The following is a 21,759-nucleotide window of genomic DNA, read 5'->3' as shown; positions in this document are numbered from 1 at the left end:
AAAAATACAGTTTTCATTCTGCATGTGTGAAAGTTTTACAGTGTGTAGATACATCCTTCCTGCTTGTTTTCAAACTTAGTCCAACCTGTTCCCACGAGTGGCGCTGTCACAGCATGTCTTCAAGATGGCTGCTACACTTGACGTTCTTCAGAAGCAACGTGCTGTCATAGAATTCCTGTGCTGTGAAAACGAGACAGTAGGAAACCTCCACAAGAGGTTGAAAAAGGTGTATGGAGATGCTGCTGTCGATCGCAGTACAGTTAGTCGGTGGGCAAGCAGGTTACATGATGAAAGCGGGCACGGCAATATTGAGGATTGTCCTCGCAGTGGCAGGCCTCTCGTACTGCACACACTCTAGACAATGAAACACCCGCCTTACAGTCCTGACCTGACTCCATATGACTATCATCTCTTTGGAAAACTGAAAGATTCTCTTCGTGGAACAAGGTTTGAAGATGACGACTCCCTTGTGCACGCTGCCAAACAGTGGCACCAACAGGTTGGTCCAGAATTTTACCATGTGGGTATACAGGTGCTGGTTCCAAGATGGCGTAAGACAGTTGAGAGGGATGGAAATTAAATGGAGAAATGAAAATATTGTTCCTAAAGGATATGTCTACACTTTGTAAAACTTTCAAACATGTAGAATAAAAGATGGATTAAAAAAACAGTGTACATTTGTTTTGGAGTGACCCTCGTAGTTCTGAATTGTTATTTAGTGCGTTAGTGAACGAAGTACGAACTTTCCGAGTATTGGACGAGATTTGTTCCTTCAGTTCGTTATTCTACATTGGATGAAATCAACAGATCTAAAGGTAATTTTTGGACTGTCCTAAGGGAGTGTTACAGGGCCATAACTATTTACAATATACTGTATACAAATGATCTAGAGCAGTATTTGTCAATCACTGTGTCGCGACACTCTGGTGTGGCACGAATATATGTCATGTGTCGCGAGATTCTTAATGCAGATAAAATACCTAGAATATAAAACAAAATTCACCATATCTTTTCTTGGAACAACCCATCATTTTACGAGATTATACGCACGTAAACATGTATTACGTCATAACAATTATATATTTTTTGCGTTCGACTCTGAAACGAACGATCACTCATTCCATAAATAATCTTCACAAAAGAATCCCATTTTTTGCGGCGTGCGGCATCTGTGACCGTTTGTGGGAGCGGCCGGTGTTATCTTTGTCTCTTCGTCGGCATTTTCAGCTCCGTCAGTAAAAAATGTCGGTGAATACTCAAAGCGGATATCTGGAAATTCTGGATTATTCCTGTTTCAGTTCGCTGTACAGGGTGTTAGGAGCATAAAAGCAAACATTTTTAGTAGTGGCTAGGTCAGTCTGCTGAACAACATTACATCAGTATTTACTTCATTTGCAGACTAATAATAGATGCTATAAGGAGTAGCATGTTTTTAGTTGGTTACCCAAAACGGATTGTCTATAGTGACAGGTGTAGTCCACGTAGTGGTGCAGTCATGTCTGTGTAGAAAACATCCGGCAGTAAATTATATGATGTGTTTGTGGGAAGACTGTTAGGTGTAGAGAAAAAACAACCAACACAGTGAAGTGGGTACATATTAAGGTGGCAACGATCACAATATCTGCACTTACACCCCTAAATGACTGTGCATACAGGGCAGTAAGAAATAGTCTGAAAAGCTTGTAAGGATGTTGCAATATAGGTTTTGGTGAGAAATAACTGTTAATGAAAAAATCGATATGTAGCCCAGTTTCCGAGTCAATTAGCATTGAAGTTAGTCAACCAGGCTGTTGCGTGCCCAAATTCAAGAGGCCTGCCAGGTATAATAAATTGGCAGTTGTTCTCATAGTGTAGATGGCAGCGCACGAGACTGTTCAGCCCTTGGCTCGGGTTAGATCGTTTCTAACATCTCAAATCCAATTTTTGCATCGTTCGGCTTGGGGAAACCATACGATGGACACGTTTGGCGACACCGTATCTGGTGGGCCGCTTGAATTGGCGCGCGCAGCTGCTTGATTGGCTAACTTCAGTACTAATTAATTCGGGAATGGCGCAACGTGTAATTTCTCAGCAAAACCTACCCTTAGCCACCCTTACAAGCTTTTCAGACTGTTTTTGACGGCCCTGTATACGAGGGCCGACATCAACTTCTCAGTCGTTTTACCTTTTGGTAACAAGAATATTTTAACGTCCTTGTTTGGTAATCAGCCGTCGCGTGTCTTTTGTTTCGCTGCTCGGTAAAATTTTGAAATATTTTCCGTAAATTTGTGCGATTGTTAGTTGCTAGCGTGCTCTTTTCATTATGAACAGATTAGTAACAAGAAAAAATAAAGCCTTAGATGTCGATAGCTCTTCTCATCTGAGGAGACTGGAAATGAATATATCAGTATTCTAAGGAGAACAGAAATTGATCCGTCTTCGTCATCTACTAGTCGGAAAAAACATAAATCCAGGCTCAAACGATGTCCAACATAATTGACACTAGAAAGAGGAATAAACACGTACAATTTTTGGATTTACGTGAACAGGTGTGGGTGGTAATCACACACATAGATGTTCGGTGTGTGGCACAGTGTTGTCAAGTGAGTCAGTGGTACGTAACAAGCTGAAATGCATTTGGAACGAAACCACCACAGCGTCTTTCAGAAGCCGCGAGAGTACTTTCAGCGCCTGATAATTCCAATCAAGTATTTTCTGCTGCGATGGAGAAACGTTTAATGCTCTAAGATTTTTCTTTTGGCATCATTTAAAATTTCTGGAACGACGAGCTTATTTTAGCGACACGTAAAGAAACTGTTGCCACTATGTTGAGGTCCGAAGCAGTTGAGCAGATTTCGAAAGTATCTCTGACAAATGATAAAATTCATCGGCACGTTATGGATATGTCAGCTGATATTCAAAATAGTGCTACAGAAAACTTAACAAACACGCAGTTTGCTTTACAGTTATTAGAAAACACTTACAATTACGGGAAAGCTCGATTATTATGTTTTGTGAGATTTCTTTTACGGATCAGAAATTATTGATCGATATCTGTTTTGTCGAGAACTGTGGACAACAACCGCTGGAGCTGAAGTAATTGCCGCTGTTGACAGTTTCTTTCAAGATAATGGACTCGAGTGACGGACTGCATTGCTACATGTACTGATAGCCAAGGGCACCCATGTAAAGAGGGCCTCGCCCCCGCCCACCCCCGTCTCTAGCTCTCAGCGGAACGAAAAAAGATATAATGAAGTCAGGTGCTTTTGTTTCAAGATAATGATTTAAAAGTCGATATAAAGCAGGTTTTTAAGAGGTTTGGAAGTGAAACTTTTTTATGGCTACTTACTAGTCGCCATCTGCCTTCCAAAATATTAAAAATACTCCATACCCACAAGTGTATCACTCCCTACCCCACTACAAACTATCGTTTGGGCTCCCTTTCTGATGACGCTGCTGCAGTGACAGCAAATGTAAAGCGGTTTCTAATTTTCGTGCTCTGAATAAAACCGCGTCAGTAATAACTACTCACTGCTTTTTACATACAGGGGCTTCAGTGGTGCGGACGACGGACGGAAATCGTTTGGATGAAGTCATTCAAACCGTTGTTCCGATGGTCAGTTATGCACAAACTTGTCCTGCAAAATCGCGAGTGTTTGAGAAACTCTGAAAAGAAACGGGTGCAGATCATAAAAGATTGTTATCCCACAGCAAAATCCGTTGGCTTTCCATAGGAAAAATACGTACGAGAATTCTAGAACTTACACACGAACTACTGGCATTTTTCTGAAACTAGTGATAGTAATAAGTTTCATTACTGTGAATGTCTTAAAAAGCCAGTATGGTGTGCTCAGCTGGCGTATCTTCCAGTATTTTCAACAACCTTAATGCTTTGAATTCAAGTATGCGGGGACAGTATGAAAAGATATCATCACGTGTTAAGATCAGCGCATTTTCGAGGAAACTCGTCTATTGGATCTCGGCCGTAGGAGAGAACGATGTAACTGCTTTTCCAACTACCTATCGCATCAGTTGAGCGGAATACAGAAGGAAAAATCAGATAAAGGAACACATAAAAGGGCACCTATCACAGTTGCAAGAAAGGATATCCAAATACTTTCTCTCGGTCTCGGCTACTGGCTGGGAGTGATTGTTTGCACCTGACGACGCTAAAGTATCCAACCCAGAATTAAACAGCTCCGCAGAAGAGAAACTTCTCGAAGTATCATCGAATACAACCCTGAGATCGAAATTTAAAGAAAATGCTCCCGATGTTTTTTGGATCTCATTCAAAAGAGATATCTGGATATCACGAATAAAGCAGTATCTCTTTTACTGCCTTTACCGACGTCCCACTTGTGCGAGTCTGGATTCTTTACACTGAAGAATATAAACTGTGAGCACAGACATCGCCTCCTTGATGTGGACGGCGAGATTAGAGAATGTCTGTCAATAGTCCGTGCCGCATAGACCTATTTTGCAAAAATCACCAGGGACAAGTATCACACCAGTTTTAAGTTTTATTTCTTTTTATATCTGTTATGTTCTTGTTTAAGCCTCGAGCTGGCGCGCCTATGTATAAAATGAGCCAACCACAAATAGCATTGTCTTGTACCGCTCCATCGTTCTTTTACATTTGCAAGCCTGTACCAATTCCTTCATTCTTCCATCAGCTAACACTGTGATAAGTTATGCTGTTATACGTCCAAGTGAGCAACAGTAAAATAAAATAAACAGCGAGCTATGTGAGAAAAAAATTATGATCCGTGCAGGAAAATGACCGAGATTCCGAGCTACAAGCAGTCCCACAATGAGACAGTTGTTTACGAGATAATTAGCAGTCGAATAAGGGGTTGGCTGGGACCTGATGTAACGGGAATGCTTCGAGTTAAGTTTATTTTATTGTTGTTTAATTAAACTAAGATTAAACTGTTATTTTGCTCATACATGTTTACAAAGTACAAAGTACACCGCGTGCCCGGCCGTGTTATAAAATATGGCGCGGTCAATCTAGAGTTAATAGTAATAAGTTTCTTATTTGTTTATATGCTTCTATTCAAATATCTTACGTAATCACTTTGTGAAATTTGTGTCTCTTAGTCGTCCCTAACAAATGGTTGAAATGGCTCTGAGCACTATGGGACTTAACATCCATGGTCATCAGTCCCATAGAGCTTAGAACTACTTAAACCTAACTAACCTAAGGACATCACACAACACCCAGTCATCACGAGGCAGAGAAAATCCCTGACCCCGCCGGGAATCGAACCCGGGCGCGGGAAGCGAGAACGCTACCGCACGACGACGAGCTGCGGACTCGTCCCTAACAAAGTATGTGTTCTTTGTACTTTACGTATGTGCTTTTTTATGTTCCTGCTTAAAAGTAATACTTTCTTTTATTGCTTACCTTGTGTGTATGTTCATATGTTCCTATTCAAAAGTGTCTTAAAATATGTGTCTCATAGTCGTTCAATAATAAAAAATAAATTGTATGTCCTTTATGTGTTTGCGCCTGCCGATGTGGCCGCGCGGTTGTAGGCGCTTCGGTCTGGAACCGCGCGACCGCTGCGGACGCAGGTTCGAATCCTGCCTCGGGCATGGATGCGTGTGATGACCTTAGGTTAGTTAGTTTTAAGTAGTTCTAAGTTATAGGGGACTGATGACCTCAGATGTTACATATGTTAAGTCCCATAGTGCTCAGAGCCATTTGAACCATTTATGTGTTTGCTTTTTTGCATCTAGGAAAAATATCGCATGAAGGGGTATCGCGAAAGTTTAAAACATAACTTTGATTTCCCCCAAAGGAAAAAAGACTGAGAAACGCGGATTTAGAGGATATCAAATACAACTGACATACTGCGCCTAACTTGACGAAAAGACACACACTTCATCCCCGAAAGAAGTGACTTAGAAAACACTTGTTCCGCCGATGTTTGAATACTGTTCATCAGTTTGGGATCCTTAACAAGTAGAATTAATAAAGCATATAGAGAAGATCCAACGGACAGCAGCTTATTTTGTTACAGGATCGTTCAATAAAGCTGTCGTCACACGCGACGAATTAACACTCTAAGAGCTCTGTGACATCACTTCCTGCTATTTTGCATTGAGGAGCCATTTCGTCACTGAAACATGAACTACAAAATAAGCTCTGCAGTGTTTCGGCAACGTGCCACATAAAATACACCAAAAAGAAAAAAAGTATAAAGCCAGACGACATATTGCAGTTGTTATGTCCAGTTCGGTGGATTTTATGTTATACCTTACACTCTAAGAATACTTGCTGTTTCTAACCACCAACACGCTAAATGTCTTGAGAATGAATCGTTATTGATACGATTTGTTGCAATAAAATGACGTGGAACGTCATATTGGTGATTAAAGGTTTTTCGTGTTTAGTTATTTTCGCGTTATAAGCCGCGTGTTATGAAAGTAAGCCTTTTTACGGCAATGGCACATTGAAGATTCATGAAAAACGGTCGTTCTTGTTAGGATTTGTTATAATTAAATGTCAGTAAACAACATTTCGGCGATTAAAGCCTTTAGAAGACCATAAAATAAAAAAAAAAGGTTAGTGACTGCGGAGCTACCACATAGTGTAGTTAGTAGCTGTGCCACGTTATGGAACAGGGTAGACTGCTAGATGGTTCGCGTCCTGCTGTATACAATTTTTTCCCGCCTTTATGTTTTGTAAAAGGTAGTAGGACTTTCTTTCGAAATTAATAGACACAGTTTTACATAATACAGGGTGTACATAAAGTACAGGAACACTTTCAATTATTTATTGCACAAGAACTAAATATTGTACAGATGTCATACATACTGCATTTTGAAGAGAAACTCTGAAAGTTTTTTTTTTCTTTTTTTTTTACAAACATTCGATATGCAAACCATAAGTGACGCGGCAGACGTCAATACAGTAATTGAATTCTTGCCATACCCATCCCAGCATGGCATTGTCGACTGTGGCAGTTGCTTCCCGTATTCTCTCCTGGAGCTCTGCTAGATCACCTGGTAGAGGCGGTGCATACACCAGATCTTTAATGTGTCCTCACAGAAGAAAGTCACATGGAGTGAGATCTGGTGATCGGGGAGGCCACTTCATGAACCAGCGCCATGTTTGCGACTAGCGCTGACTATCGGCAAATTACCAAAGTGTGCTTGTGGCGGTACATATGAAAAAAAAAAAACTAACAGGGTTACCCTTCAAAATGACATATGTATGATATCTATACAATGTTTGGTTCTTGTGCAATAAATAATTCAAAGTGTTCCCGGACATTATGTACACCCTGTAATTGATGTTATGTAAGTATAAGTGTTATCTAAATATAAGTGTCTTATTACTTGTTGACAGATATTTAAATTTTTGTTTATACACACATCCAAAAAAGTTTTGCATCAGCCCAGTTCCCAGAACTCCTGAAGATAGATTTTGACTGTGGATATTGTATCACAGACAGAGTCCCTTTGACAGTTCAGAGATGTCACTAAACCCGCCAAAAGATGTAAGCAACCATGCATGAGCAGCGCCTATTAGGCGGAAGGGGTCCGACAGCCGAACACTTCCACTCATTCCACTAGGAAAAAGGTACACAGCTCGTGTAGCCTGTAGTTCAACCATGCCTAGATGGTCAATGCCGCGATTCAATTGTGTCCGCATTGTTACTTTGTGCCAAGAAGGGCTCTCAACAACTCTCTCGGAGTGAACCGAAGCGATGTTGTTCGGACATGGAGGAGATACAGAGAGACAGTAACTGTCAATGACATGCCTCGCTCAGACTGCCAAAGAGCTACTACTGCAGTGGATGACCGCTACCCACAGACTATGGCTCGGAAGAACCCTGAGAGCAACGCCACCATGTTGAATAATGCTTTTCGTGCAGCCACAGGACGTAGTGTTACGACTCAAACTGTGCGCAATAGGCTGCGTGATGTGCAACTTCACTCCCAACGTCCATAGCGAGGTCCATCTTTGCAACCACGACACCATGCAGGGTGGTACAGATGGACCCAACAACATGCCAAATGGGCCGCTCAGGATTGCCATCATATTCTCTTCACCGATTAGTGTCGCATATGCCTTCAACCAGACAATGGTCGGAGACGTGTTTGGAGGCAACCCAGTCAGGCTGAACACCTTAGACACACTGTCCAGCGAGTGCAGCAAGGTGGAGGTTCCCTGCTGTTTGGGTTGGCATTATGTGGGGTCGACGTACGCCGCTGGGGGTCATGGAAGGCGCCGTAATGGCTGTACGATACATGAATGCCATCCTCCGACCGATAGTGCAACCATATCGGCAGCATATTGGCGAGGCATTCGTTTTCATGGACGACAATTCGCGCCCCCATCGTGCACATCTTGTGAATGACTTCCTTCGGGATAACGACATAGGCTCAACTAGAGTGACCAGGATGTTCTCCAGACGTGAACCCTATGGAACATGCCTTGGATAGATTGAAAAGGGCTGTTTATGGACGACGTGACCCACCAACCACTCTGTGGGATTTATGCCGAACCGCCATTGAGGAGTGGGATAATCTGGACCAACAGTGACGTGAAGAACTTGTGTGATAGTATGCCACGACGAATACAGGCAAGCATCAATGCAAGAGCGCGTGGTACTGGGTACTAAAGGTACCAGTGTGTACAGCAAACTGTATCACCACCTCTGAAGGTCTCGCTGTATGGTGGTACAACACGCAATGTGTAGTTTTCATGAGCAATAAAAAGGGTGGAAATTATGTTTATGTTGATCTATATTCCAATTTTCTGAACAGACTCCAGAACTCTCGGAACAAAGGTGATGCAAAACTTTTTTTGATGTGTGTATATTCCACAACCAGAGAAACATGAGTAGCGTATAAACACGGGGAGAAATGTGCCTTTTAATAAAGCTACTTTAGGAATTTGACCTGTGCCCATTTTTCGTGAATAAACGGTGTGGTTTGCGAGCGAAATAAAGCCAAAGGCTGCCACTGGAAAGCGCTGAGAACGCAAAATCACGTTAAACAGTTCTTCCCATGTGCTGACGGTGCTGTGTCTCACGCCGTTGGATATGCCGTCTGCGAGCACCTCATAAGTGTAAGAGTGCTACAGAGATGTTCTGCTAACTTCAGTGGCAGTCACCACAAAAGAGAGGGCTTGTGTATCACAGAGAAGGCTACTGTTGAAATTCTGTAAGCGTATATTCGAAGAAGCGTTGAGCAACATATTACTTCTTCTCATATATGTCTGTCGAAATGATCATGGTGAAAAAAAAACCAGAGAAATTAGAGTTCATACCGAAATTTATTGATAGTCGTTCTTCTCACATACCATTCATGAATGGAACTGAGAAAGGGGAATATGATACAGGTACATGAGAACATCTCGACACAGCCTGATCTACGTTGTGATTAGTGTTGGATATTGAAAATCTAACGCTGTGTCATTCAGCAGGTGAGAATAAGCACGCTGTCCTTTATGAATGGGTTAAATACCAAGCCATGAATAAAAATATTACGAAACTGCATCATAACGTGATCGGAAAAATAAAGGGTATATCAAAAAGAATCATTCGATTTGGCACGTCTATATTTCGGAAACTAATAAACATATACAATGAACTTTGTTTTATGATGAACGGGACACTCAAAAAGTTGGTTTTTCATACCTTTTCATAGGTGTTAAATAAGCCCCCCTTGAGATGCACGGCGTATGACAATGCACTATTCAGATTGTTCCCACACTGCAGCGGGCATGTCTTGAGTTACAGCTTCCACAGCTGCTGTTATGCGATGTCTCAGTTCATTCATTGTTTTGGTAATGGAGGCACATAAACACTTTTATAAACCGCCACAAGAAATAATCACATACAGTCAGGTCCAGTGACCTTGGAGGCCATTAATATAAGGCTGAATCATTTGGTCCAGTGTAACCGATCCATCGTTCAATAATCCTTTGATTTAAAAATTCCCGCACTTCCAGATGCCAGTGCAGCACGGCCCCGTCCTGTTGGTAAATGAAATCGCTCAAATCAGTCCCCAGCTGTGTGAAAAGAAAGCACATCAAGATAAGTGCTTTCTGTAACAGTGTTCTCGGCAAAGAAAACTGGACCATACACCTTTTCGCATTAAACTGCACAAAACACATCAAATTTTGGAGAGTCCCTCTAAAGTTGTACAATTTCATGTGGTTGTTCCGTACCCCCTATTCTTACATTATGACGGTTCACCTTTACATTTAAATGGAATGTCAACTTGTCACTAAATACTAAGCGTGGAAGAAAACTGTCATCCTCGATCTTGCCAAGAACGAAATTACAGAACTACACACGTTGTTGTTTGTCACCTTCACGAAGAGCTTGCAATAGCTGAATTTTGTATGATTTCATGTGTAAACGTCGACGCAGCAAATGCCAGACGCACATCAAGGCATGGTAAGCTGTCGAGCTGTACGGCGAACGGATTTCTGCGAACTCCTAGTGAAACTATGGCGGATGCGTTCGACGTCTGTGTCAGCCACTCGGTGACGGCCCGGCGATTTGCCTTTTACACAAAAAACCTGTTTCTCGGAATTGTTCATGCCATCGTCGAATGCTCTGTGCTGTATGAGGATTTACACCATGCCTAGTACGACAGTCACGCTGAACAGTTATTACTGACCTAAACTGTGCAAAATGTAGAACAAAAAATTCTTTCTCTTGACCCGAAACTATTTTTACTAGAACTGAAGTGGGCGCACACTGATGTTACCTAGCGGGACCCACGTAAAACTCGAGAGTTTGCGCTTTCCAACAGTACATTGTTCACGCAAATATCTCAAATAGCGTAATAGTTATGATTTTAAAAAATAAGACGATTCTTTTTGATACACCCTATTGTGAGGGCACACAACGGTTGAACCTAAAATTAGTAAATGAAACGAAAACAGGATTGTAAAAACAGTGCTAAGTACCAATTCAAACGAATCAGAGTTCAGGAGTATTCTGGCTGGCCGAGAAATCGTTTAGTGGCGTATGTCGTTTAATGAACGACTTCAAGGCGAGGTTTGTTTACAATGAAAAGCAAATAGTGTTAATAATGCTCTGCCGCTTGTTTGCAACAATACACAGTCGACCATACTGCAGAACATGTAAATAAAACTGTTGTGCCAGTTCCTAACACGTAAAATGTGGTTTAATGAAATACCCTATTGGGCCGAAAATAAGCCGCCACCGCGTGTAAGGCGCATCCCTAAATATCGAGGAAGAAATAAAAAGAAAAGATTTTGCGTGCAAATTAGGCGTACACTGTTTGAAAGGAGAAAAATTACCATAAATTTATTTGTAAGACATACGTATGTGCTGTCAACATCACAATACACTGGGAATATATTTTGTCTTCTTTATTCTCATCGTATCAGTACTGGTATTCACTTCATCACTCTCAATCTTATTTTCTTCATTCTCTTCCCACACTATGTCGTCCTCAGCCATCCAGGGCATTCTACACTCCTGGAAATGGAAAAAAGAACACATTGACACCGGTGTGTCAGACCCACCATACTTGCTCCGGACACTGCGAGAGGGCTGTACAAGCAATGATCACACGCACGGCACAGCGGACACACCAGGAACCGCGGTGTTGGCCGTCGAATGGCGCTAGCTGCGCAGCATTTGTGCACCGCCGCCGTCAGTGTCAGCCAGTTTGCCGTGGCATACGGAGCTCCATCGCAGTCTTTAACACTGGTAGCATGCCGCGACAGCGTGGACGTGAACCGTATGTGCAGTTGACGGACTTTGAGCGAGGGCGTATAGTGGGCATGCGGGAGGCCGAGTGGACGTACTGCCGAATTGCTCAACACGTGGGGCGTGAGGTCTCCACAGTACATCGATGTTGTCGCCAGTGGTCGGCGGAAGGTGCACGTGCCCGTCGACCTGGGACCGGACCGCAGCGACGCACGGATGCACGCCAAGACCGTAGGATCCTACGCAGTGCCGTAGGGGACCGCACCGCCACTTCCCAGCAAATTAGGGACACTGTTGCTCCTGGGGTATCGGCGAGGACCATTCGCAACCGTCTCCATGAAGCTGGGCTACGGTCCCGCACACCGTTAGGCCGTCTTCCGCTCACGCCCCAACATCGTGCAGCCCGCCTCCAGTGGTGTCGCGACAGGCGTGAATGGAGGGACGAATGGAGACGTGTCGTCTTCAGCGATGAGAGTCGCTTCTGCCCTGGTGCCAATGATGGTCGTATGCGTGTTTGGCGCCGTGCAGGTGAGCGCCACAATCAGGACTGCATACGACCGAGGCACACAGGGCCAACACCCGGCATCATGGTGTGGGGAGCGATCTCCTACACTGGCCGTACACCACTGGTGATCGTCGAGGGGACACTGAATAGTGCACGGTACATCCAAACCGTCATCGAACCCATCGTTCTACCATTCCTAGACCGGCAAGGGAACTTGCTGTTCCAACAGGACAATGCACGTCCGCATGTATCCCGTGCCACCCAACGTGCTCTAAAAGGTGTAAGTCAACTACCCCGGCCAGCAAGATCTCCGGATCTGTCCCCCATTGAGCATGTTTGGGACTGGATGAAGCGTCGTCTCACGCGGTCTGCACGTCCAGCACGAACGCTGGTCCAACTGAGGTGCCAGGTGGAAATGGCATGGCAAGCCATTCCACAGGACTACATCCAGCATCTCTACGATCGTCTCCATGGGAGAATAGCAGCCTGCATTGCTGCGAAAGGTGGATATACACTGCACTAGTGCCGACATTGTGCATGCTCTGTTGCCTGTGTCTATGTGCCTGTGGTTCTGTCAGTGTGATCATGTGATGTATCTGACCCCAGGAATGTGTCAATAAAGTTTCCCCTTCCTGGGACAATGAATTCACGGTGTTCTTATTTCAATTTCCAGGAGTGTATATGCAGCAGTTCTTGCGCCCCTCGATGATGGATGGTGAAGGTACTGAGGACCATGGAGCAAGAATCCACTCACACAAATGAGTGACGGGCGTCTTCTTAATCTTACCATACGGTCTAAACACATGGTGTTCTTCCAGAAGCCAGCCTGAATACATTCTTGGGAGGTTGTTCTTCAAACTAAATTACTCGGCGGTTGTTCTTGAGTGGTTTGCTTATGGCCACATCTAGTACCCGTCTTGTGTGCTGCAAGTTTATTTTTTACTTCAGCAGTTGGGTGTCCCTTAAAAGTATTCGAAAAGCATTCAGCACTAGCAAACAGTATTCCAGGTCTGCAATTTCAAACAGGTGACAACCAGTCGACTATCAGTTGCGTAGTCCTCTAGCCCTTTCCTTGGCAGCGTATCATTAAGTCCATAGGAAAGTTTTCTTTGGGCATCGTTTTTCTCTTCAAAGTGACGTAAATTTTCCCCCATTGGCTGTAACAGCTAACATCACAGTTATTCCTTTTTTTCATTCCGGTTCCTTTAGTGAGATAGTTTTTGCCCTTTCATGTCCACTGACGTATTGCTCTTCATGTCAAAAAATACTAGCGTTTCGTCAGCATTGCCAATCTGATGAAAAGGGTATGAGTGACACTTTCGCAACTGGATGACGTGACGCTGGAAGTTGACCAGCTCGTCGATATCTGCTGGCACCCTCTGTAAAACTTCGTCGGAAAGCAAGGTCATTTCTCCGCATAAATCGACGACACCAACTAATAATAATCTCATTGTGGTACGTTTAAGATTTTTGCTATTTCCAGAGTCTTCAGCTGGATAATTTCCCATGAGATAGGCATTCCATCGTCTCAGGAAAGAACCTTAGCTTCAAGTTTCAGATACTTGGCACATTTCGGTCCCCTGAACGATTTTCTCGGTGAAACTGGCTTCTTCCATTTTTCTTCTGGAGCAACCCAACGTCGCACATTAGATTCGTCCAGTCCGTACTTTCTTCTAGCCTCTGTTGGTTGTGATTTTGGCACAATGCGAAACTATAAGTTTGAAGTTTGCATCGTAACTACGCCGAAGTCCTTCGCTTGATGATGCTTTTCGTTCTAAATGGTGTTCATATCGTCATAAACCAGGCCTTCTTACCAGTATCAAACTCAAACTGAATTATAAGCTAAAGAAACAATACTGGCAGCCCTACACAATATTAAGGACAGTAAAACACCAGCAAATGTTTGCATTTTGTAAGAAAATGACTTGTCGCCAGATTCGGCCGCAGACGCTAGTTGTACGGTATTGTTGCACATGAGCTCAGTTTTTGTACAGCAAAACTTTTCGAGGGTGAAATCTGGAGAAAAAGTGTAGCCTATTTTCGATTCAATACGGTAAAATTACGCAAAATGCAAATGCTCGAAAATACAATTTGATGTCAATGATCTTTCATTTTCAATGTTTTAAAAATACTGCACAATCATGCGCACTTATTCTATATAGTGTTATTATTTTCTGCTCCTTTCAGCCAACAGTTAACCCTAACTGGTATCATACGATTTTGTAAAGTAACTGGTATCATAGTGTCTGTCAGACTCTCTAAGTTAACTGTTCATTTATACAATATTGTCTTAACTTATTAGTTCTTTACTGACCTCAGCTAGTTACAGGATACTGACGTCGTCTTTGGAATTCCTGGTGCCCCTAGCTCGATCTGTCGTGTGATGTCCCTTTGGTTTGTGACCACTAAGATCTTTGCTGGAAGTTGTTGATGGGGACGGGGCATGCTGTGGCGTGGCCAGTCGGGGAGTGGTAGCAGAGCGTGGTTCCGATCCACGGACCTCTGGGTTATGGGCCCAGCACGCTTCCACTTACCACTCCCCAACTCGCCACGCCACAACACGCTCCGTCCCCCCAACAAACTCGAGCACAGATCTTAAAAGGCTTCTAACCAGAGGAATACCATACGACAGATCAAGCTAGTGGCGCCAGAAATTCAGAAGACGATGCGAGCAACTCCGCCGCGGCTGAGATATATTTTCAAACTTATGAAAGCGAAATAACATAGAAAAATATTAATAATTAAGAGGAAAATAAGGAAAATACGCAAGTGATGTTCCAACAAAGCGGACTTTCCCATGTTCTCGGAAATTTTGAGATAAAACTTTTAATTATTAACCATATGGTATGCCAATATTTCTTAAACGAGCAAGGTTGAGAAACAGAGACGAAATTGCTGGAAATTTTTTAGAGGCCAGAGCGCAGACATTACAGTTAAGCACCGGGTCCTGTTGTCTGTCATACACACACACTCTTTAACCCACATTTCATCGGTTATCTTGGTGGGTACATCCGAAATTTATATCGATCGCGGAAAGGCAAAAGCATTTAATCCGTACACATAGTATATACAGCCTGGAGAGTAACATTCCTGACAGTTCAAATTCTGTTCAAAATGCTTGACAGTGCCGGTACGGCAAACACACCTCATTTTTTTCCTTTCTGCCATGTGGTCTGGCTTCCCGGATAGAAGAGCTGTCGCTATGAACAAAGTCCTTTTCTTATATTACGGTGAAAAATAATACTTTCGGTTCCACCCATTGGTAAAGGTTTATCTGTGGCTGTGTACAAGTAAGGCTATAAAAGCTTTCAGTTCAAGAATATGTCAGTGTTGGACACTTTGTTTCCAACCAAAGTCACAGACCAGGGATCTGCAACACTATTTAAGGTCAGTCTTGTTCTGACATTATTTGTGGCTGTGCTTTTCTCCATTTGAAGCAGTTTCTCCTACTATACAAGTAGGAATAGCAGCGATCTGACCATTTTCGTTTTGCGCCTTTTGGATACGTACCTTGAAACGTAGGTGGCCGAGGGGCGGCTTGGCGTAGGGGATGGCGAAGTAGGCGAGGCAGCAGGCGAGCCTGACGGGCGCGACGCGGCCCCCGTGCCGCAGCGCCACCACGCCGTCGTCGCCTCCTCCGCCCCCGCTGCCGCCCGCCGCCTCCGGAGCCGCTCTCGCGCTCGCAGCCACCACCAGCAGCAGCAGCAGCCGCCACAACGTTCTCGATCCCATTTTTCACACACACTGGCCGCTCTCGCTATTTTCATGCATCCGCTAGCCGCGCAGGAAGCGTTGTGCTCCGGTGCCTCCGTTTTTTATTGTTCCATCACCGGAACATCACTTGGCTCGTATGTCCTCTATACAGACACCCATTAAACCCAGCTGGCAATGACTAGCTAATGACCAAATACATACTCACTTGGCGACAGAATATCCGGAACGAATCCTCTTCTACTTTTTATATTTTTACGTTTACCCTGCAATGTACCACTTGCTTTCTTCTTAGCTCAATATTCGCTCATCCTGGCGCAAGGAAGATTTTTTTTTTTTTTTTTTTTTTTTTTGCATCCATACGTCCCTGGCGAGCTCCTACGTATATACCAATGGAAAAACAATAAAAAATGAAATTTCCGGAATACCTTTGTCTAGGCAACACAGTTAAGGTTAATGTAAGCGAAACATAAACCATTGCAAACGTGACATACTGGTACATTACTACATTAATAACCAGTGTAACCGCCATAATGTTGAATGTAAGCATGCAAACGTCCATGCACTGTGTTGTACACATGTCGGATGGAGATGCAGTTCCCTCTCTCTTGTATGTGGTCGGTCAATACAGATACGGTTAATGCTGGGTGCGGATGACGCTGGAGTTGTAGTCCGATGATGTCCCACGAGTGCTCTACTGCAGACAGATCTGTTGATCGAGTAGGCCAAGGCAACACGTCGACACTCTGTAAGCATGTTGGATTACAACAGTGGTATGTTGCTGGAAAAGAACCCCTGGAATGCTGTTCATGAATGTCATCACAACAGATCGAATCACCAGACTGACGTACAATTTTGCAGTCAAGGTGCGAGAGAGAACCACGGGAGTGCTCCTGCTGTCATACGAAATCGCACCCCAGACCATAGCTGTAGGTGTAGGTCCAGTGATCTAGCACACAGAGGTTGGTTACAGGCCCTCAACTGCCCTCCTAGTCAGCACACAGCCTTCACTGGCACTGAGGCACAACTAACTTTCACCAAAAAATAGAATTCCACTCTGCCCTCCAATGAGCTCTCGCTTGACGCTGCTGAAGGCTGAAGTCGCAAATGACGATGGTTCGGGGTCAGTGGAATGCACCCTATAGTGCGTCTGGCCCGGAGCTGTCCTTGAAATAACCGATCTGTAACGGTTTGTTGTGTCGCTGTGATGCCAACTGCTGCTCAAATTCCTGCTGCAGGTGCAATACGATGCACCAGGGAGACACTCTGAACACGATCGTAGTGCCGTCTGGAGCCCAGTCTTCCTGCGACGTGATCACCGCTGCTACCAGTCATATAGAGTAGCTACATTCCTGCCAAGTCTTTCCAGTTTCTCGTAGTCCTATTACACAACGTCTTTCAAACTCAGTGAGGTGTTGATAATGGCGTCTTTGTCGCTTCAAAGGTAACTAAAGCTCACAATCGTTGTAACGTTTATTTAAAGCACACCTGATTTCCATCCTCATAATGGCGCTGCTACAGCCAGTCTTATTCGACTGGCACGAAATTTCAATAGACATAGTCTTTCAGAAGTAGAAATACACCTACCAACTTTCGTTTATGTCGCACAACTTCTTATTCATGCGATTTTTTCCCGCCAGTGTAGATTTGCAGTCTCTTTTTATCGCATTCATTTCACATTTATTCTGGAGCACAATGGTTTAGCCGTTTTTAAATGAAGGATATCGGAAGTTCTAAACAGAGTTTTTGATTTTAGACATGAATCTTATGCTGCTTGGCGGGAGGTTCTAGGTGCTTCAGTCCAGAACCGCACTGCTGCTGTGGTCGCAGGTTCGAATCCTGCCTCGGGCATGGATGTGTGTGATGTCCTTAGGTTATTTAGGTTTAAGTAGTTCTAAGTCTAGGGGACTGATGACCTCAGATGTTGAGTCCCATAGCGCTTAGAGCCATTTGAAATATTTTTATGCTGTTCATCGTAACTGAGACACCATTGAACTTACTAAGGTAAAGATAAGGTAAAGTTCCGTGTACTGGCCCTAAACAGTTCAATGGGGCCCGAGCCATCTTCTGCCAACGGCGTCATCCGATATGGTGTAGAGGGGCCAAGCACACCGCTCTCCCGCTCTTTGTCGGATTTTTTTACCTTGGAATCGCTACTAATCGGTCGAGTAGCTCCGTTTCTGCCCTCACAAGTCTGAGTGCACCCAATACCAGCCATCCCACCGACGAAAAATCCCTGGCAATACTGGGAATCGAACCTGGGGTTCCCTACATGCAGTCAGCTACAGAGGCGGACAAAGAACTTACCTATAAAGTGCAAGAATCAGTGTCTCGTGGTGGTAACATTGAATAAAACTCCTCAGTTTTCCAACAGCGTCTACATCTACATCTACGTGATTACTCTGCTATTCACAATAAAGTGCCTGGCAGAGGGTTCAATGAACCACCTTCATGCTGTCAAGTGATTAAAATTACACAATCTTTCGGATAAGCACTCTTTGGCCATTGTCAAGTGGTATGACTGCCAGTGGCCCGTTCACACACTCCTTACATACACTAGCTCCCGAATGTGACTCACTGGCGCTTGTGGCATCATCGTATATGGGCATACATTGTCTCGGCGTTTGATGTGCCCACTTCAGCCACGCGTGATCGCTGTATCCCACGCCTTGCTGAGTTGCAACGACCTCGTCTCTGATTTACATTTCAATAGCTTCTTTACTTACACAATTCCAGAAGCCGTTAGTGCGAGCCACGACGAATTTTTCGTCAAATTTAATCCGGTGTCCATTTTCTAAAGCATACTCAGCTAAAGCAGATTTGTCAGGGTAGCATAGATGATATAGCCTCTCACGCTCCTTGCTGCATTTTTCCACTGAGTGTACAGTTTGTCTGACATAAAACTAACCACACTCGCTGGGTATCTTGCAGACCTCACTCAGGTGTACTGAGACTGCTGCATCTTTAACTGGTCTCGGTTTTTGTATGAGGCCTGAAGATAGATTTGGTCTTTTATCGTTTCAGCTGGCAGCGTAGCTTGCCCGATATGGCTCCACAGATCCGCGGAAAAGCAAGTTTCTTTTCTTGCTCTCCACTGGTGGCTTTATTGTGAGTCTTGCTTGAAAACACGTCCTTTATTTGATGGACGTTACAGCCATTCTTCCTGTGGACCTTTTGTAGTTGGCTCAGCTCATGGGACAGGTTATCAGTGTCTGTATCATTCTTGCACAATGCACCAATGTTCGTAAAACAGTGCGCTTCTGTGCCAGATGATGATGGCTGATGGTGTGCAAGTACATATCCGTGTGGTTGGCTTTTCTAAAGACGCTTTGACGAAGGTATCCATTTCCTTTGCGGCATACCAGGATGCTGCGGGAGGGAAATGCATCGTCTTCTTCTACCTCCATGGTAAACTGGATGTTACTGTTAATGCCGTTGAGGTGGTCCAAGAACTCCTTAAGTTTCTCACTTCCAAGAGGCCGAATACAAACATGTGGCCAAAGTATCAAAAGAAACAGCTAGGCTTAAATGGAGCTCTTCCATAAAATTTATCCATAAAGTCTCACTATCAGAGGCAGAGTGTTGTGGTTGCTTGTAAAACGTTTAGCATCTCTCAGAGCTATTTCAGCGTGTTCCTCACTCATTACTTCTACAACATAAAGGTGATACTGAAGTTTTGGCCATGTAGGAGTCAGCACTGCAGAATCAATAGTTCTGTTCCGTGACCAATGCATGAAGGGTAATAATGTCAGTAACTAATGCTGTGTACACACAATCCTTCATAATTATCCACAAATAGAAGTCTAATGGCATGCCATCAGGGAAGTGTGGGTCCATGCGATGGGACCATCAAGACCCAACCACCTCTCAGGAAATGTGTCATTCAGTACATACTGCATATTCCAAATCTAACATGGGGGTGCATCATCATGCTGGTAGGTCACGGATGGCTGCAGATCTTCAATATGTGGTAGTAGGAGCTGTTTAAGCATGTCCAGGTAAACATTCCTCATCATGGTTTCATCGAGCCAGTCACCCTATCATGTATTACATCACACCAAACATTATATTACAGCTATTACAAATGTATTCATGTGCGTTGTGTGGGTTCCTGGAGCTTCAAATCATAACCACATTTCTTGATCACCATGGCACCCACACACAGCTCATTTTTTGGCCTACATATAAAGCTACAGCAGAAATCATCACAGTGAGATTTCACTGTGTTACTATATCAAATCCCTGTTGTCATAATGTTGTTTGTCATTTTGTGTGAGTGTTTGCTAAGTGAGAGTTTCTGAGAGATATATGTACAAAAGTTATCAGCTGTCAGGAAGAAACACAAAAAGCACAGTTTTCATTCTATAGTTGCCACACTGTTGTGGTAAGGCACACCCCAAGGTCTGCTAAAGTCTCATATTTTGGTCTACCTTCCCCACAGATCATTTGATGGCATGATTATGTGGCCAGATAGAATTATCTTCTATTATTATATTGAATTTTTATGATTTATGTGCCTGTGAACTGTTTCTTATCCCTTTGACTGACACTGAGTGCCACTGTAGTTGATGGGCTTCATATCATCAGTGTAGTTGACTACTGAAATTTTGAAACATATGCGTGTTTACCACTTAACAGTTGCAGTTAATTTGATTGCAGTGTTATTAGTGAGTTCTCAACTCATTTTATCAAAAGGTCTAAACCAAATAGATGATGTTTCAAAATGCAGAAGTCCTACAAATCTTTGTTGTCAGTTTGATCTCAGCAGTTTTAGTGGACTCGCAATACACTTTGTAGTTTTCTTTAAATCCAACTGCTTGTGTTTCATTGTCAATCCTGTATTTCTGCACTTGGATACAAGATTATATTATTGTTACAGTCTGCAGCATATGATGCAATATTGTATATAAATACTTTTAACTGACCCAGTGAGCCCACACAACCCAAAAATTGAGAACACATAGGAAGTATCCAGCACCCATCACTTTTTATTTCTTTATTTAGTGATATCTGTGACAGTCCAGCAACAGAAGTGAGGTCATCAAGTTTTGCACCTAACAGTCAAAGAATTATGACTGCATCTATGTTTTTATTTTTTAATCACAAATATGATACATGTGAAATTTTATATAACAGTTTTCTTTGCCATGATCATAAGACAAACAAATATATTTACCACTGGTAACGTATCATATTTCATCAAGGTGGAGTTATTGTACAATCACTTACTTGTTCACACTGAATGAAGACTTCTGAAGGAATGTTGCAGTGTCCAGTTTGGAAACCAGCATGCTATATATTTTCTCTGAATTAATACAGGCAAGAAAAGAAGAGATACATTGTCATGGGACATCCAAGAGGACCAGTCCATGATTCACATCAAAATATGTCAAGAACTTTACCACTGTAACATTTCACTCCACCACAAGAATAGTCATGACCATGAGATTTCACTCTCAATGACCACCATATAAACTTAACATTATTAAATATCAGTTTGAATCTACATAGGAACAGAGTTATAACAATGTCAGTCAGTTGTTCCATGTCTGGAACTGAAAATTATAACATCCTGCCAAAAAGCTGATGGTTCTTCAATATACAACAGTCCGTTTCCTTGTTGTTTTGCAAATAAGCTTTGATTTTTGTTCTTTGGAACTTCAGGAATGTTGTAGACTGAATTATAGTTTTGATGCTAATTGTTTTTCAATTTGCTCCCAGAAGGCCATACGTTCTTTGAAAGGGCCCTTGTGCACAGTTATGTTCTTGTCAATATCAATGTAGAATAGTTGGTGTTTTGTGAAAGGTGGACATGTTGTGGAAACTGCTGAATGCAGATCTGTTGTTGGTACC

General features: G+C 43.2%; 2 protein-coding genes across 2 annotated transcripts in view; both read right to left on the bottom strand.

The window, feature by feature from the left end:
* Positions 1-20,485, bottom strand: part of LOC124775452 (juvenile hormone esterase-like) — a 188,368-nt gene extending 167,883 nt beyond the window's left edge. The window contains exons 1-2 of the mRNA XM_047250284.1: positions 20,455-20,485; positions 15,706-15,821 (exon numbers count right to left, since the gene is read on the bottom strand). Of these exons, the coding sequence (XP_047106240.1) occupies positions 15,706-15,821; positions 20,455-20,485 (147 nt within the window). The remainder of the gene's footprint in view (positions 1-15,705; positions 15,822-20,454) is intronic.
* Positions 20,486-20,876: 391 nt separating this feature from the next.
* The window catches only part of LOC124776510 (esterase FE4-like), a 182,406-nt gene continuing 181,523 nt past the window's right edge, over positions 20,877-21,759 (bottom strand). The window contains exon 10 of the mRNA XM_047251532.1: positions 20,877-21,759. Within this exon, the coding sequence (XP_047107488.1) occupies positions 21,588-21,759 (172 nt within the window). The 3' untranslated portion in view covers positions 20,877-21,587.

This window comes from Schistocerca piceifrons, chromosome 2 (genome assembly GCF_021461385.2).
Source record: "Schistocerca piceifrons isolate TAMUIC-IGC-003096 chromosome 2, iqSchPice1.1, whole genome shotgun sequence".
NCBI lineage: Eukaryota > Metazoa > Arthropoda > Insecta > Orthoptera > Acrididae > Schistocerca > Schistocerca piceifrons.
Note: the sequence above shows the minus strand (reverse complement) of the source record. Positions and strands in the feature narration are given on the sequence as shown.